General features: G+C 33.2%; 1 protein-coding gene across 1 annotated transcript in view; it reads left to right on the plus strand.

The window, feature by feature from the left end:
• The window catches only part of TUSC3 (tumor suppressor candidate 3), a 105298-nt gene that overhangs the window by 46730 nt on the left and 40169 nt on the right, over nt 1-18399 (plus strand). The window contains exons 5-6 of the mRNA XM_079306752.1: nt 98-238; nt 9686-9775. Coding sequence (XP_079162878.1) covers nt 98-238; nt 9686-9775 — 231 coding nt within the window. The remainder of the gene's footprint in view (nt 1-97; nt 239-9685; nt 9776-18399) is intronic.

An 18399-nucleotide genomic window follows, 5' to 3' on the forward strand; every position in this document is an offset into this window, starting at 1 on the left:
GCTGACTCCAAAACCAGATTTCAGGTGCTCCATTATGTTTACATGGAAGATGTATGTAAGCATTTGTTGCAATCTGTGTTTGTATTTTTACTTCCAGATTAGAGTGTTCAGGCCTCCTAACTATTCTGGTACAATTGCACTGGCTCTTCTGGTATCTCTTGTTGGTGGCTTGTTATATCTGCGAAGAAATAACCTAGAGTTCATCTATAACAAAACTGGCTGGGCCATGGCAGCTCTGGTATGCAGATTTTCCTTACTAATATGCTTTTTATTAATTTCTTAACATAGATGTTTTCATTAGTTACATGGTAAATTAGCGACCATTGCAGTAGTACATTTCTGACAGTTTCATTCTGAACAAAAGATTAATCCAGAGTTTGGGTCTAATTTTCATAAGAAATATCAGTTACTATGAGTAACTCACTGAAATTTAGCAAATTCTTTGATATCTGCAGTTTTTTATTTGAACTTTAATATGGAAATATTTCCAATAATTGCTACTGATGTTCATGGCTGTGGTTCAACTTGCCCTTTTTGATGAAATCCAAAATGTTGGTTTTGTGTAGATATTGATGTCAGACTATATCACTAGAGTAATGAAAGGTTAAGAAATAAACAAGTGCTTATATGTTTGTAAGATAGTGATAAAGGATCTGAGAAACAAAAAAAAGAGGGAATTGTTTCCAAAACTGATTTCAGTAGTACTGACCTTAACATTGTACTGTTAACCTAAATGAGAATAGGATAATCTTGTTGTTAGCTCTGAGGAAACACTAGACAAAGCCAAGTCTGTTTGAAATATTAGTCAACTAAATCCTCAAAACCATAAATAATGAGTGAAGCTTTAATTTGCTTAATAGTGTATTGCAGTGTGTTTATTCACATTTGTTTTTCAAATTACTGAGTAGACTGATAGAAAATGTGGGATGTGAAACTTAGCTGTCTCAGTTGTAAACAGGAAATAGTATTCAGGGATGGTACATATTGTTAAAGTGTATCAATAAGCACTCATTTCTCTGACATTGTGACTGACAGAAGAGGAAAAATCTGAGGAGCAGCATCAAGGGATTAATTTTCAGAGACATGGCATGAGAAGCATGGGTTTCAACATTAGAATAGTCTCTGTAATTATTGAGTCAAATCCATTGTTTTACTGCACTAGTAGTTATATTAATGTAGAACAGTCCTTTTTAGAAATTAGTTTCTGTGTTTTTTACAAAATAAACAAAGCTTTTATTATTTTGCCATTTTTAAATGATTATTTATTCCCTTGATCATTTTAAAGACTTTTCCTCAACTTGTATCAATATGAATTAACCTTTCTTTAAAGGACATGGCTAGGATTGTAGATGGAATATGAATTTTGTTTGTACATCTGCATTCATATTTTATTTCTCATCTAGGCTTCCTTTCCCAGGAAAGCTTGCACCAGGTAGTCTTTTGAGGTCTCTTTCAACCTGGGCTATTTTATAGTTCTGTGTGTTTTAGTTTTGCTAGACTTAGGTTATCCTGAAACTGGTTTTTCCTTTTCAATTATCATATTACTGGTTTGCTATTCTGCGATTCAACAATATGAGAAGGTATCTTCTCTTTGTGGTACTGTCAGCTTTTGCAGCCTTTATCTTGTAATGCTCAAAGATAAAATTACCTAGTATCTGGTGAGTTCTAATTTTTATACCTAGATATTTAGTAAGATCTTAAGAAAATCTCTTTGTTCTGAATCCTTTAATATTTGGCATTAATCTTGAGTAATAGCTACTGATAATTCTGTTTTCTCTCATAAGCTGTCAAAGCTTTTCTTGCTAGTGTAGGAAAACATCTTTATTTGAGCAGTTTGTTTATCTACACTATACATTGAGGAAAGAATACAGAGCAAATTTTCAACTAAACCACCACTATTTTTTAAGTAAAATGAAGTTGCCTTTTGATCTAGAGAGCCAGGATCAAAATGTCTTCTCTGATCTAGGATGTCATTTGGAATATCCTGAGATTCAGTACAGAGTTTTAACATTTCTCTCCCAAAGTAATTAATTTGTAGTTCAATATGTATTTCTAGATTACCATTATTTTTCAATGATAATACTTTCTAAGGGTGCTCTTCCATCAGAAATCTCTCATTTGATATGTATCAATCACACTTTTTTTTATTTCTAATCTTTAGCAATAAGCTGACTAAAACAATAATTATCACACAAAAATAGATACTTGTGTCAAAAAATCAAATAAAGATATGTAGTCAGTGGTATTTCCTTTGTTTAACCATGCACTCTATCTCTGGAGACAGCAATTTCATCTCAATTTCATCTCTCAGACTTTTCAGATGAAACGTTTGTGTTAATTCTTTTGTCGAATTGTATTTTTTTTGTCTTGCAGAGGTTAAAAATGAATTGTTCTTCAAATTGTAGAATCATTCTACTACAAGCTGCAATAAATAGTTGAAGATGTAATTAAATTCCTAATTAAATTGAGAAAATTAATACATTAATTTTTTCTTAGATGGTTGCTGTTCTTTTTAGCAGAAGCTCAACAGTTCCCAACTGAACATAACTGTAAATTGCTGTGTAGAAAACCTATAATGACATTCAACTGGACTCTTAAGGAAAGGTCCAAATGTAATCAAATATTTTAAGAAATGTATTAATGTCATTCAGTAATTGTCATCCTGCTGATTGTATTTACAAGCAAGTAACTAAAATGGCATTAATGCCATATATTGTTGCTAATACTTTTTCCTGTAAAATTCTTTTACTTCAGAAATTAATAGCACTTAAAGGATGTTTTAGAAAATGGTCTTGTATCTGAAAGTATATCATAATTAATCATGTTATTGAGCCAATGCTTCACTATTTTAATTGTTATTGTTCTCACTTCACAATGTAGTAAAAGCCCCATACTCTGTAAAGTGATGGTTTAGCAAAGATCATGCAGTTATCAGGAGTCTCTGGTTTTATTCAGACCTGCACAAGCATAGGAGTTAATTTTATAACTGCTTTTAGGTGGAATCAGCAGGGACTCAGATTGTAGGCTTTTGGACAGATAACCTCAGTTAATGACTAACATTTGTTATGATTCATAAAAGAAAATGGACAATTACTAATATAATAATTCTATTTAATATTGTATAGTAATGATTCTCTCATGTAGTGCTTTTTTTCCTACCAATAAAACTTAGTTCTTCTTTTTTTAATAAAGCCTCATTAAAAGGAAGAATTGATAAGATGGTGTCTAGTTAAGGAGGGAAAGTAATGCCTAGGAAAATGCTTGTTATGAAGGGCATAAATAAGTAATAAATATTTAATACTTAATTATTATGTTTTCATGAATATTTTTTCCTTTTTTTAACTTTCAAAACCAAATTAAACAGAGAAATCCTGGCAAGATGTATAAAAGCTACAGAAAGCCCACTTTTTCAAAAGAAATATTGACAATTATTTTGTTCCTTATTGACAGTTGTTTTTTTTCAGATGGTATAGAGCTAAGAAACTGAAAAGCACTTTTCTAAAAGCTGCAGGTTTGGGGTTTAAATGCTTTTTGGGTGTACTGCAAGGTAGCTAACAATAATTGAACATACAAAAATAACATTTTTTTAATTTCCACTGAGATGATGGTATTTGGTGGCTGAAAACTATCATTATAAATAGAGGACTCTCTTGTTTTCTTTTTCTTTTTTTTTTTTTTTTTTTTTTTTTTTTTTTGGAGCTTCTCAGTTTGCTTTGAACTGTTTTTATGTTCCCAAATCTTAAAAAACAAACAAACAAACAAAAAAGTTGGATACTTTTTATTTAAATTCAAAATGGGTAGTGTCACTCTGCCTGATTGAATGATCTGTTGCTAAAAATTAGAAAAAAATTCTCAGCATAGAGAGTCTGTGCCAGAGAATCCCAGAAATGTTAATTTGATATCTCCACTGATATCAAAATGCTGTGTCTCATAAACAATATTTCCAGTGGTGTTTTAGAAGAATATTTAGTAATGCAGTTTTTAATGATGCATCTAATAGTTTTGATGGACTTGCAGAAGCAAGACCACAGGTTTCATCTCACACTTTGATTCCAATGCCGGCTCACGTAAGACCGTTGAATTGGTTTTGCCCTCAGCATTAGATTGCGCAACAGCAATATTTGTGGTTTCATTCCCTCATTGAAGCACTGCAGGCTCTGGTAGTATCTTGTATGCCTTAGGCATTTTCACTTGCAACATTACCCAGAAGACTTTTAGGATGGCAAACCAGCATGACTGAGTCCCAGTATATAATATCCGAAAAGGTGTACATGCAAAATTTATCCCCTAGATTATCTTGGGCTTTAATTCCAATTCTGCTATTCATCTATGGATACTTTTCTCTCTAACATGCCAACACAAAGATGATGGACTTCAGTCCTTAGATATTTGCAGACTCCTGTCCTTTTATGCTGACAACAAGAAGCAATTCAGACTCTTCAGGACTCTTCATTTCTTAAGCAGAGAGAAGAGGAGGTCAGGTGGTATAAACTAGGCAAGGTTCTAACAGTTTAGATAAGGGATTACTTCATTTTAGACAACCGTGAGTATGCTGAGAGTTTCTGTTCTGTTGGCTAGACTGTCTTTTGACAGCATTTTCTTTACTAGGCTGTTGTTTTCTGCATGTAATTTTCAGTTTTACTTTATGTGTATATTTCAGATTTGCCAATATACCTGTGGAATCAGGGAAGACAGAATCTGTGCCGAGATTAGAAGTCATCTGCCTCAGAGTTAACTCTATTGAGCAGAATATGACAGGTCACTTGAATGAGGAGACAAAGTGTGTGTTTACTGTTTTTATAACAGTTAATGGGTATGAGAAATGTGTTCTGTGCCTATACACTCCCCAGTACTTACACCACATAGTGCATTCATCCGCAGTTATTGGTCCAAAGGAGCTTGGAGGGTCTTATGGCTTCTGCTGACTTTTTCATCCCTTTCTGGAAATGAGAATAAAAAAAATTAATGTGCTTTATTTAAAGACACAGAGAAAAGCTAAGGTTTCTCTGTATGACTAGGTAGGCAAAAAGAATATCAATAAATTCTGATTGTTAATTTCCTTTTCTTTGTATAGTTAGAGGTTTTAGAGATACACACTAACTCTTTGCTTCTGTGTTGTACTCTGTTCTTTAATTCTATATCTCTTATTGGAGAGTCTGGTAAGTGATGGATTTAGAAATGGAGTACAGATCTCATAGCATGAGAGCCTTCATTGAGTGCAAAAGCAAGGCTAAACTGAATAAGAAAGGATTAAATTTCTTTAAATCAATAATTCTGAAATGGTTAAAATTCACATATACAGAACAATATAGAAATAAGGCATAGAACTAGCTGTCATGTATCCATTTTTTATTGAACCTATGCTTGAATTTAACTAGATTCATAAATTAATCTAAAATTTCATTTTTTTCTTACATTACACAGTATTTTCCATATTTTTGGATCTAAACTTGCAAAGAAATCTAATTATTTGCTTTGTGTAGTATGTGCAAATAGGAAGCTTCTCTTCAAAATTCATACTAAATGACTTTTTAAGTCTCTTACAGTTTTGTTTCATGAACTAGCAGACAGTGTTAAATAAAACTTACGCCTCTGAGAAGGGGATGTATTAAACCCAAATAAATAATTTACTAAGTTTGCAAGACCAAGAACAGTTGAGAAATTCTGCTTATATACCTGTGAACTGTATCTTGCTCACAATTCAGTGTTCTGCTGGGACTCTTGGTGCTTAATTTATCTTGTAACTAGTCTAAAAAACCTTGTGATTTACACACAGATACACCACAGGTGAGCTTAAAGCACTCTCCCCCTTAGTGAAACTAAGGATGGATGCCATCAAGGAAGTATTTTGTAATTTGTTAACAAGAACCTGCAGGATCCATCTGCACATAAAGTGCACTCACCTAGAACCCGTAATAGGGCTAGACTGAATTGCCATTGAAGAAATCCTGTGGGCATTTGGTCTTGGAACCATACTGAGTGGTGCAAATCATTGTTCTTTCCCTTTATACCACATTATCCAATACACCAGTATTTGGCTACAGACCCAAATGCTCTGCTTGCTTTTATCCTTTAGATGCAGAATAAGCTACCTAAATCTGGAAGCTTTAAAATACCTTAAACCCTGAAAAAGTCCCTGAAGTCCATTGATTAATCAGGTGGCATGCAGCAATTAATGCTGTTCTTGGAGTCTGACAAGGGGAAAGGGCAGAAGGTTGAAAGGTGTGTCTGTAGTATTCCTCTCTGTAGAACTGCTGAAATACAGATTCTACTATGGAAAAGTGGTATTGTGATCAGAGATAAGTACTCAACTTGAATCTTCTCCTTTACTCCATTTTTATCCTTTGAACTTTGACAAGTTCCAAGAAAATTGCAGAAAGGAGTGATCTCTCTGCATATGAGAGTAAATATGAGCTCATTAACAAGTTGATCATTTGTAGGAATTAATTTGGCAAAGTTTCTTACTGGGAAAAATCAACTCACAGTAGTGGTTAATTTGGAACTTTTGGATCCCAAAGCGTGACGTCCTATGGAAATGATGCCATTTGGAATGGTAAACATTGTGTATCAGTGTGATGAATTACAGATACATGCATCTGTTCTACAAATAATGGTGTGTATTTTACAAACAGTACAAGTCTGTTGTTTCCAATGTTGATGTTTTTACACAGATGATTGCAGTTGGAGAATACAGAGCACAGCAAAATGAGCTTTAATGTCAAGCACTATATGTAGCATACCAAATTCTTGCATAAGGAATATGATGAAAATGCTCTGTTCTTAGGATACTTAAAATAGATGAAGATAGGAAAAGGACAAGGGAGAGCCTGGAAAATGTGTTTTGGCTGCTACAAAAGTAGTTTTGAAAAACACCATAAAAAGGAACATGATGGAAGGAAATCATGGCAGATCCGGTGTGTGGTAGATCAAATTAGTTTTTTTGCTCACTAGCAGCCTGAACTGAAAGAATATGAAAAATGCTTTCAGGTTAAATAACCATATTGTTGAGTCCTTTCTTTTCAGTTGTGTTTGTACTTGACATTTTCTTCTCCCCGCTATTGTGTCTCCTAGTTATTTTTTTGTTAGATATTATACTGCCTCACTGTGTGGTATTTAAAGCATTAAAGATCTTTGGTAATTTGGGAGATTTATAATTTGTAAAATATGTTACTATATATGAAATGGGGTAAAATCTTTTTGATTTTTCCATATAGAAGCAGATTTGGCCCTAGAGAATATAAATTGCAAACAGTAATGTAAAAATGAGAAAAATTGCCTCTCATGGAAAACATACTTTCAGAGAGGCACAGTTTGTGTACTCTATGCATCCATTATCTTTCAATGTTTGACTTTTCAGCTAATTTTTTGCTATTCTGAATATCTTTGACCTCACTTTCGTTACCCATATTTTCAATTTCTACACTTTAGTGCTTTCACATAAGCTGTCTATTATGTGATTCATCACCAAAATTGCAGTATAAATTTCCCTGCTAAAAGAATCTGCAAGATATAGAAATTACTGTGTTACCCTTCTCCTGGTAATGTCACACTTTACTCTTTTCATTGTGTTGCATATTATTAATTAAAACATGATCCATTTGCTAGCAGTCACTACCAGTAGGTCTCAACTGCCATGTTAATTATTATGCTGTTACATTCCATATCCTGTTAAAAGCAAAATTAAACCCATTTTATATTAAAAATAAGAACCTCTTCTTATTGTGGTTCGAATAAAAGCACTAAAAGAAAATTGTAATTAAACCATATTTGAAAATGTATCTTTTCTTTCTATTGCAAGAGAAATCTCAGTAATAACACCATGATTAAATTACTCTGCATTCACTTCTTGGTATCTTTGCCTTTCTCTTATGTCATGGTTACTCTTTCACTGCTTCTCTCTGGATCTGGAGATCATTCTTTTGCTTTGGGGTGATGTGGTATTGTGGTGAGTTGTCAGCATTCCATGATCTTTGCTGGGAGGAGTATGATGCTACTGCTTTCTTCCTCCTTGGTTTAGGGTCCACTTGAGGCTATTTCATGCTTTGTGCTTCTTCTCTGCAACAAACTGTTACATCAGAATTTACAGAGTAAATCAAAGTGGTCTTAAATATGTTGGATGCTTGTCCTTTGTTTTCTTTGATAACTTTGAAACTGTTTTTTGACAAGCTCCCATGTCTGTGTTTCTTTATTCACTATTGTACTATTTATAGGCTTGGGATCTCCAGTGTAATCCTGTGCATCCTTTCTTGTCATTCCATACTGACAATTGTAGCTTACGTTCACACTTTTGATGTCTCTGCTGTCATCTCATCACCACTGTATTATCTCAATATGTTGGTCCTATCTATTTCATCCTAAACAGAATTGGGGGGGGGGGGGGGAAATAATATGCCAATATAATGTAAACTAGGTATGGTCTTTGGAAAAATTGCTGTTTCAGCTAAATCGGTAAACCTCCCCCAAGAACTACCAAACAGCATAAAAAAGCCCCAACCAACCAAAGGAAAAAAAAAAAAAAAAAAGCCCAGACCCCAATTGAAAACAAAACCCAAAGCCAGGAGAGCCATGGCAGATTTGGATAAACCTTGACAAAATTAAACAGTAGGGTCTTGTTCATATTTCTAGAGTTGGTAGTACTGCATTTAGAGGGATTTAGAGCTACACTCACTTATATTTACTTCACAAAGTTGTTACTGAACCTTCTTTAAACACTCTAAATTGTTTTAGTAAGCCCCAGTTTAGTTAGTCACTATGGTATGTATTTTTAAATTCATAATCCATCTGCCTATATTTCTATGACTTTATGATGCTTTTGAGAGTATTGATGTACAGTAAAAATGAGCATGTACTAACTGTACTAAAAATGTAGCTTTTGTAAGGATGATCTATACTGATAAAACAAGACGTATTTAGATGATACATGTTTCCTATTTCTATCACTTGGTAATCAAAAATTGTATATTTTCCTCTTTAAAACAGTCTTAATGACTCTTGGTATGAGTGGTGTTTGTCATGTATATTCTACAGTATGAGCTTCTACAAGAATTAAGGTCTGTTTTTACAGTTGTCACACATTCCTAACCTAAGTTCACACTTGTTTCTGTAGGGAATTTTCAATGTTTCCAACAGATCAACCATTGGTTTTTGTCACAGATAAAATGAATTGTAGTCATATAGAACACACTGTGAGAATTTAATAAAATAGGATTTTTTTTTAATAACTAGATTTTTTCTATTACTTTATATATATTTTCAGACATATGAAAGCAAAAAGGTAAGCTAAATATTTGTGTAGTATTTAGAGGCAGAAATATTTTCATGGAAGGTTGTATAAATCTTGAGTATGAGTTTCCAGAACATTTGCAATGAATGGCTTCTACTATCTTCTTCTTCTTCTACTGTCACATAAATGTGTAAATGTGGTGCATAAATTTAGGATTATTTCAAGTAAGATTTGGAAAATCTGGCTTGAGCTAGCTCATTTTCAGAATGGTAGAAATCATTAAGAATTTTATGAAAGCAATGCATCTGAAGATGCTATCCTAAAATTCAAATGGAGGTAAATACTGTATCTGGTTAGTGAAAAAAAATTACATATCTAAAGCAAGAATAACCACAGAATGGTCTTCTGTTCAGTTTCTCACAGTAAATTAATGATTATATTGTTTCTCTATTTTTTTTCTAGTGCGTTGTATTTGCTATGACATCTGGTCAGATGTGGAATCATATCCGTGGACCACCGTATGCACATAAAAATCCACAGAATGGACAAGTGGTGAGTTGGTTATCTTAATTTTATTTTGAGGGGAAGCAATGTCTAGATAGTCACTGGCTACATTGAGCCTACAATTGCAAATAATTGCATTTCCATAGGTCTTTATGAAAGTCTGTCAGAGTCTTAAATCCAGTTGCAAGCAGAGTCTGGGAATTTCAGATCGTTAGAAAGTGCCACCATCTCTGATTTGAGCAGTGAAATGGATAGTTGTGTTCAAACTTTGCTCTCTGCAGCTGTAGTGAATGTGTTAGAAATTGTTCCATATCACACAATTCCCACTGCCCAAAGATAAAAGTAGATATTGTGTCTTTTTGTAGTCATGTGCTTCCTCACAGTGGAAGACAAATGTTTTATTTCCTCCTTATAGGCTACACAAACCCTCTTTTACACAAACCTTTGAGGTTTGTAACCTCTTGCCTTCTCTCCCAGTCATTTTAGTTAGAAAAGGAAATGCCAAGTATGTTCATGTGCTTTGTACCATTTTCCATCGTGTCTGTAACACTTCCACTAAACTTTACAGAATGCTTTTTCCTGTATCTCTGTGATCCTTCAACTTAAACTCTTTATCAGCTTTACTAAGTAGCTACTATTGACTGTTGCCAAAATTACTTTTATGTCCTGCTACTGCGTTTAAGGGATTACCTTATTTGCTTCTTCCTGCTCACAAGTTAACAAATGTTCATCAGATCTCAGAAGAATAAACTCTCTTTGCCTATTAGGAAAGGAAAAATGACCTTGGCTAGTTCCTTATCGTTTCTCGTTATTTACTGCTTTTAAAGCAATTTCTTGAGATGGAATCTACAAAACTTGCAGTGACCAGGAAGCTTTTATTTTTTATAACTCATGGCCCATTGAGCTATTTCAAGTTTTGTCCATCACTAGTTAAAGGAAACTGTATTACATCTTCAATAAAAGACTTCTTTTAAGCTCTCTTTGTGTCGTATCTTAATAGGAGTAGCAAAAAACGATGGTTTGAAATTAATTAATGATCTGTGTTTTATCAGGAATGAAGCAGAATATTGATGTCATAATATGGCAAGATTTCATCTGTGAACTTTGTTATTTAGAAATAGATTTGATGATACATAAATAATCTCAATAAAACGCTGTTTAAGAAAATTGGGAATTTTTTCATTACTGCTTTGCAGTATTAAATTTATGCCAGTTTTCTATGGAGTGACAGAAAAAATATTCTATACAAAAAGCTCTGTTTGTGACAAATTAGTTTTTACCTTCTCCAGTTTTGCACACACTACCTGTCTTATACCTCTGTTTTGGAAGTATACCCTACATTTAATAATTTTGAAATATTCCTGAATTTGTCCTGGCTTGTCTGAGTTTTCAGAGAGTGAACTCATATCCTGTGTGTCTGAAGTGCTACTACTTTGGGAATGTTAGTACACACAACTAAGTAATGGAATTAATGGTAAGGATGGTTTTAAAGATACTAATCTACTCTAGTGTTCAACATACATTGTTTTCTGCCTTTGATGCATTTTATGACTCCAGGTAAGTTGTTTGTGCCTCTGATTCACCTGCCTCTCCTTGTTAATATATATCAGTGCTCTGACCTCTTTGGAGCTTTGGATGTGACAGTAAGTGAAACCAGTTAGATTCTAAGAATTAAAATAAGAATAAATACAGGATTACCAAGATCCTGCTTTAATTAAGCTATGACTGACCAATATAGCTGTCATTTAAAGCTCTTGCTTTAGAATTGTTAGAAGCTTAATAAGTAGGCTTTAAATCTTTACCGATTTTACTTTGTAGTTTGGGGTTTTTCCTTTAAATAACACTTGAACATTCTCCTATTTTATTTTTCTAACACTTACTTGTGTTTCTGTGAATTTGAAGCAATAAATGTGCTTATCTAACCTTCCGTGAGATTTATTCAACCATGATAATTCACTGTAACACTTAATGAATTGTTGACAGCTACTGTCTTTACATGTGGATGAAATTTAACTCATCACTCTCTTTCCAATGCCCAGCATTTAGTAACAATTCCAAATTTGCATGCAAGGATTACTTGTATGTAATACTCTAAAACTTTGTTGACAGTCTTACCATGGAGTTTTCTGTTTTTAAGAGGATGCATAGAATAGCTCACCAAGCTTTATAGCTTTATGATTAGGTTCAAAATTATGGATTCTTAGTATTTCTTATTTCACAGAAGTTAGTGGTTCAATTCTATACTAGCCTAGATATTCCAGCAGACTTTGAAAACGGTAATACTCTGTCTTCATAAACTGTTCTTTGCCTAAATAACTCCTATTATATGCTTTGTTCTTGCTGTAATTTTAGATGACACTTAATTTGTTCTTAAATTCCTAGGGGTTTTTCAGAAGATGAAAGGACATCTGTTTTCTTTCCTTAGACAACACTACTTACTCTTGCCAGTATCTTGTACAAATCACATCACCAGTTCTTAAAACTTTTGGCTTTTACATTGTTTTATGATTACCTAAGCTGCTTTAACTGCATGATTGCATTTTTTGAAGCTTTGAAACCATATTTTTATATTTTTTTGTGGACTATTCTATAAAGCTGATGCTGTCTCTTATTGTGGTTGTTGTAGGTAGTTCTTTTATTCCCTACTGTTATCAACTAATTTCAGGTTTTGGGTCCACATGGAAGAGCATCCATTTTTATGTAGAAAGCTGAGTCACACAGTAACTTTGTTTGCTATTTCAGTTCTGGTTTAGGTTTGTGAAACTTTGTTAGTCTTCTGTCTTGACACATAATATATTTCTGTTTTGTTTCTGCAGTTCTCCATCTTTTGACAAATAATTTTGCTAGGATTGGGTCCTTACTGACTGTGTTATGCCAAAATCTGAACCTGTTTTACTGGGATTGAGAGTGACAATTAAACATTCTGTTGATGTCTGTGGGTAAAGTCTTGTGAGACTTCTGATTTTTATTCAGAGCTTGATCTGTATAGAGCTGGTGGTGAAAGAAGTAGAAATGGAGAAAGCAATTACATGGGTTTGAATCTTCTGTAGAGGTAGTTCTGCTGCTATTTAATTGACCTAATAGCAAACAATTCTCACTAGATCTTCATCAGCTTTTAAACAAATAGCAGCAATGGCTAAGAGAGCATTTAGGTATATCTGTCCACGAGTTAGCTGCCTTTATTATTATTATTATGCATACAAATTCTACAATTTTTATAGTGTAATATGCTCAAGATTGTGTCTTTTAAATGGTTGGAAGTTTTCTCTAAATGAGAACAGGAATTGATCAAAAATGCTGATTTAACATGGTTTCCAAAGCTCTAAATTTTCTTTTCTTCTCTTAAAAGAAAGTATTAGAAGTTAGAAAAGTTTTTGTGTGAAGAGAAAAATATGGTATTTTATTATCAGATATTAGGTGGTTTTCCTTTGTAAATCGATGCTTTGTGAAATGGACAATGGTATTATTTGCCACTATGTTAATTGGAATTTTTTTTACTGTCTTGTATTTAAAAGGTTGTTAAAATTCCTTAAATATAACTTAAGTTGTGTCCTTAGGAAGCAGTTTGTGTATCAAAAGATCTTTTAGATAAACAAATATTTTTATTTAATGTGATATTAGAAAGTGTTCTAACTGTAGGGCTTATTCATCCTGGTTTTTTTCCCCCTACTTACATTTTTTAGTTTTTTAACCTTTGATCTTTACTCACTTTTCTTGCTGATACAGTTATGTAGTAATCTGTATGTTTCTGAAGTTAAGTAAAGAATATGTTTGAGTGCTGGTATAATTTTTTCATTTATCAATACAAAACAAAGGTACTCTGAAAAATTAATGCTAAGAATATTGGAATTTTTAATTTGCACCCATCCTTTTCTGCTAAGTAGGATAAAATGTCACTTACCGAGGTTAATTTGAAGTACAATTTGCCTAGATTGTCTTTGTTATGCCTGACTTTTCTGAGTGTATCCATATTGATGGTAGTAGTGCAATACATACAAAAGACACTTTGCTGTTTGATATATTATTATGTTTGTCTTGCTTTTGGATAAAAAAAGAGTTCATACAGGTTATTATCAGTACCCAACAAAAGGTCTCCAGATCGGCCTGACTTTTGCCATGGCAGTATTTTTGGTGCATCTGTGGCCACTAATCACTGCCATAATACTGTTGAAAATGCATCTTAATATTTTACTGGAATAGCCAATTAGTTTATAAGGGCATTCTGGATTGAAATTAGTAGTTCATTACTTATGAGTGTTTTTAATTAAATACCTTTCCTGTGGTTATCAAAACAGTGAGTCTATTCTGAAGCTAAAAGAAGTAAAAGGCTTCTAAAGCTTTTAGGTTAAATTTCTGTCATTATATAGTCAAAAAAGTTATCATTTGACAGCATAAGGTTTTGAGATTGCAAGGGCAATTGTATTGGCATTCTTTATAACCTGTTTCTACCTGGACATTAGAAAAAGAAAACCTTACACAATATTTGGTACTTTTTTTTTATTATGGGAAGATGGTCAGGACAAAAGTGATGCTGAGATGAGGAATGAGAATCTCTGTGTTCTTAAATGGTCAGTTCTTTAGACATATATACTGTAGAAGTTCACATAGTACCATTCTACTGATGTTTTCTCTCAGTAAAGATGGAACACATTCTCATGAAGTAAACCCAGATTTCATACAAGTAATCATGTAGTAAGTAATCCATCATGATAGCATTCAATATAATAAAATAAGAATTTTAAAAGCATGTCAGATTTTAATTGCTTCTTGTAAGAACAGAAATTTTAATTGACTGATCCCACTTTCAACTACCACAGTAAACACCCCTTGTCCTTGCTCTTTGCTGTCCTTTTGCTAGGTGTGAATGGGCTCCTAGAAACCATTTACTTTCATTTGGAAGAACTATTTTCTGCAGAGCAGCTCTCATGTCAGAAGTCAGGGAGGACTCAAATACATGAGTTATTGAGGTATCTGAAGATAGAATGATAATGCAGTACAGTAAAATATACTTTAAGGCAGAAAACCAGAATGGCACATGGGAATAACTGGTTCATGTTCTTCTGTTACTAATAGAACAAGAACCATTTTTGTAAAGCCAGCTTAAATACCAGTTAGGGATCTAGTTTATTCTGTCTTCTGGACTTTACTGGTTGTGGAGATATATATGGTAAGGGCCTTATCTATTAAAATAATTTTAGCTGGAAGGTAACTTTGAAGATTGTGTAGTCCAGCTGCTTGCTCAAAGGTTGCTCAGGGCTATATCTAAGAGAATTTTGAATGTTGCCATGGATAGAGATTTCCCAGCCTATTCCAGTGTTTAAACATCCACAAAATTGTTTTAATTTTACCTTTTAATTTATTTGTATCTTTTGTTTTTAATTTGTCTCAGGAACAGTCAAGATAAATTTTATCCTTCTCTTCAGTAAAGCTGATTTAGCTGAGTTCTTAATTAGAATTTAACATTGACTTTAATAAAATTTGGATTTATACCAGTGGTATAGCTTTTCAGAACTTCTGACAGCATACTTTTGCTTAAATGACACTATGATATCACTACAAAATCCACACTGAAAACAAGAAAATATACTACTGGAGTGGTCAGAGATTTTTCTCTGTATAGATTCTGCTCTCTCAATAGAGCCATGTGGATGTTCTTCTTGTACCTATTGAACAATTTTCTTCTGAAATCCTACAACTGGAGACTGGGGAAGGCAGAGAAGAGGCAAGAAAAATATTTTCCATATTGTCCAACACCACCTTTCACTCTTTTTGATGGATTATTTTGTGAATCTTACTGATTCCCTGTATAAATATTCTATGGTACAAGGGTGCAGATATTCTTTTTCCTGAAATAAAATTTCAGCAGTTGGGAATTGTTTTATGAACTACTAGGAAAGTCTCAGAATATTTCCTATAGAGCAGATCCTTCTTGAGCTAGTGTGTTTTTATGTTGGTGAGCTCTTGCCTTTCCTAGTTATTTTGCTACTTAGCTCTAATGCCATCATTTCAAAGTAACAGATTCACTTCTCTTATGCCTGTGTACTATGTCAAGAGAAGGAACTTGCACTTGAGTATGTTAATGTAAATGAAGCAGCATATATCAGATAATCCTTCATGGACTAATTTACCTATAATCTCTGGTTAAAAAGGATACCTTTTTATGGTCAATACTAATTTTTATGATTTTTTTTTTTAATTGGACATAAGGAACTCTTTGTTGGGTTTAGTTTTTGCGTTTTTTTTTCTGCAAGGCAATTATTATTTGCTGTTTGATATTTCATTAAATATAAAATGCTTTTTTTATGTTTTCATGGAAACAAAAATTGTTCTGACATTTTTTTTTGTCTAGCTCTGATGCCAGCATTAATTCCTTTTTTTTTGGCTAACCTTTCATGTTAACTGACTGTTCCTGAAGGAAGATACAGTAGAAGACATAAGGACTAAATTAAAAGGTAAACTGAAAGGTTTTATTGTACATGCAGTCTGTTCTTCTGAGCCTTCAAAGGCAAGTAGGATACCTCACCTATTAGATATCAAATATTTCTGAGTTCCTGGATATTAAGTGGCAGTTAATATGTGTTTTGTTTTTCTGTTCTCTGATCATTCATAAGACTTTTAATTTTTTTTTTTTAATTTATAGATGTTTTGCCACATGAATCTTGCAGGTATATGGGCAGGCATAGACACACATACCTGCTTTTGTTATTTTCCTTGCATATTCTTTTGAAACATTATAAATATTCTCAAGATTAATGATGCTGCAACTACTGTTATTTTTTTCCATTGGGTTTTAGACTTAAAAGAGTCCTGTTCCTGATAATTTCTTTTTTTTTTCTTCCCTTCACTTTGTAGCAACAAAACTGTATTAAGATTAAACAGTCTGAGCCCTGGTAGCTGAGGAATCAGTTTTGACTTCAGCTGGTATGCTCAGATAGGTAAAACCTATTCCTATACTAAAATTAAAATAGAATAAGCTGGTACTTGGCAGGGTTATACATATGAACAGAATGTGAAAGTAGGTGCTCTGGTAAAGGCAGGAATTGACTGTTGGGTTCAACTGTTTTTGTAGTTAGTTGGAGCAGAGGAGGAGTTGGTGGTGTTCGTGACTTTTATAACAGTAGACCTATTCAAAGCAACTGTGAAAATCAACTTGAAGGAGGAACATGTGTGTATTCATTTTTCTTTTGACACAGAAATGTTTCAATACCAGAAAGAAACTTTTTTTCTACCTTTAGAACAAACAATGAGAGTCTTTCAAAAATTCAGGACCTCGTTTCCTTTTTTTCATTTCTCAGATTAATAATTTCTTTGTCTAATGTTCATTAGTTGTTGTTTTGCTTTTGTTTATTGTACTGATTGTAACTATAAAATAATTTGAATGTATACATACATACTTTTGTCTTTTTGTCTTCCACTTCTTGTAGTTGCTGTAAAATATCCTGGAAATCTGAAAACTATTTTGCAGTTTCTATTAAGCTCATGTTATCAGAAATACCATACAATATATGTTAGTAATATTAAAGCTTTCTGCTCTGCTGTTATGTCCAAAGGACACATTCAAGCTAAACTATTGGGATTCTATTCTAAACTATTGGGTGAAAAGTTTGATTTATATTAGTTCTAATTAGATTTTGCTCAAGAATAACTTATAAGGCTGGTACATTATAAATGCTTGCATTTAGAAACAGGAATTGCTAAGTCAATGTAAGCATCAAGCAGTGTTTCTCAAAAAAGTCACCGAAATGTTTGTAAGTGAACTATTGTTTTCAAACTGCTTTGTCTTTATCCTTGGAGTACAAGGAGGGCATAATTTAATCTACCCTGATTTCTGGTCAGCTTTCAAACTTTTTTTATGTCCACATTGTTGAGAAGCAAGTTTACAAAAAGAGCAGGCTTTACACAAGCTTTACAACAAAGAATTATTTTTGTTTTGCACTAGTCTTTAGACACATGCACTTCTGTCTGTCACTTAAAATGACATTGCAGAATTATAGCCCATCTTAGCAGAGTTTACTTGTGCATAACAGCTGTGATTCATCTGCTCTTCAAAGGTTTTAAAGGCGTCTTGTGTCAAGCTAATATTATGTACAGAAGTGGGTTGAGGAGCAGGTTATATGTGCATCACCTACCCTTTGTATTCAGTACTCACAGAATGAAACTTTCATATTTATTTGAAATAGACTGTAGTTCTTCTGCATATGTTTGTACTGCAAAAAGGAGGTATTTTTCACTGTTCCCTGTAGAAGTCCATCATTAATATTTAAGCTAAAGCTGTTAAAGTCTGTGATACTTTAAGTTCAGGTACATTGCTAATTAAAAATAGCTCTGTACTGACAGTCTTGCAGGTCTAGCTTCTGAGCAGTAAACAAAAGCATCAAATAATGTATTTGCGTTTACAGATCCTGGGGTCACTTAGCATAGCAAAATGCTTTACATTAAATAAAAATAGTACTACCATTTAAAAGAAGGAAGTTGTCTTTCACACTTCTAATATGGGTCAATGGAATGAAAGAAAAATTTGGTTCGTGATTTTTTTTATAGTCAATGTCCTTAAAAACATTTCAAGTGGAAAAAAAAATTATTGCATAGTTCATATTAACCAGGGTAATACCTGTTAGATGTATAAAAGTAGGAATTTTTCCATAGTTTTCTGTGTGGCTAAAAGCAGAGCA

The sequence above is a fragment of the Erithacus rubecula genome (genome assembly GCF_903797595.1).
Source record: "Erithacus rubecula genome assembly, chromosome: 5".
In the NCBI taxonomy this organism is placed as follows: Eukaryota; Metazoa; Chordata; class Aves; order Passeriformes; family Muscicapidae; genus Erithacus; species Erithacus rubecula.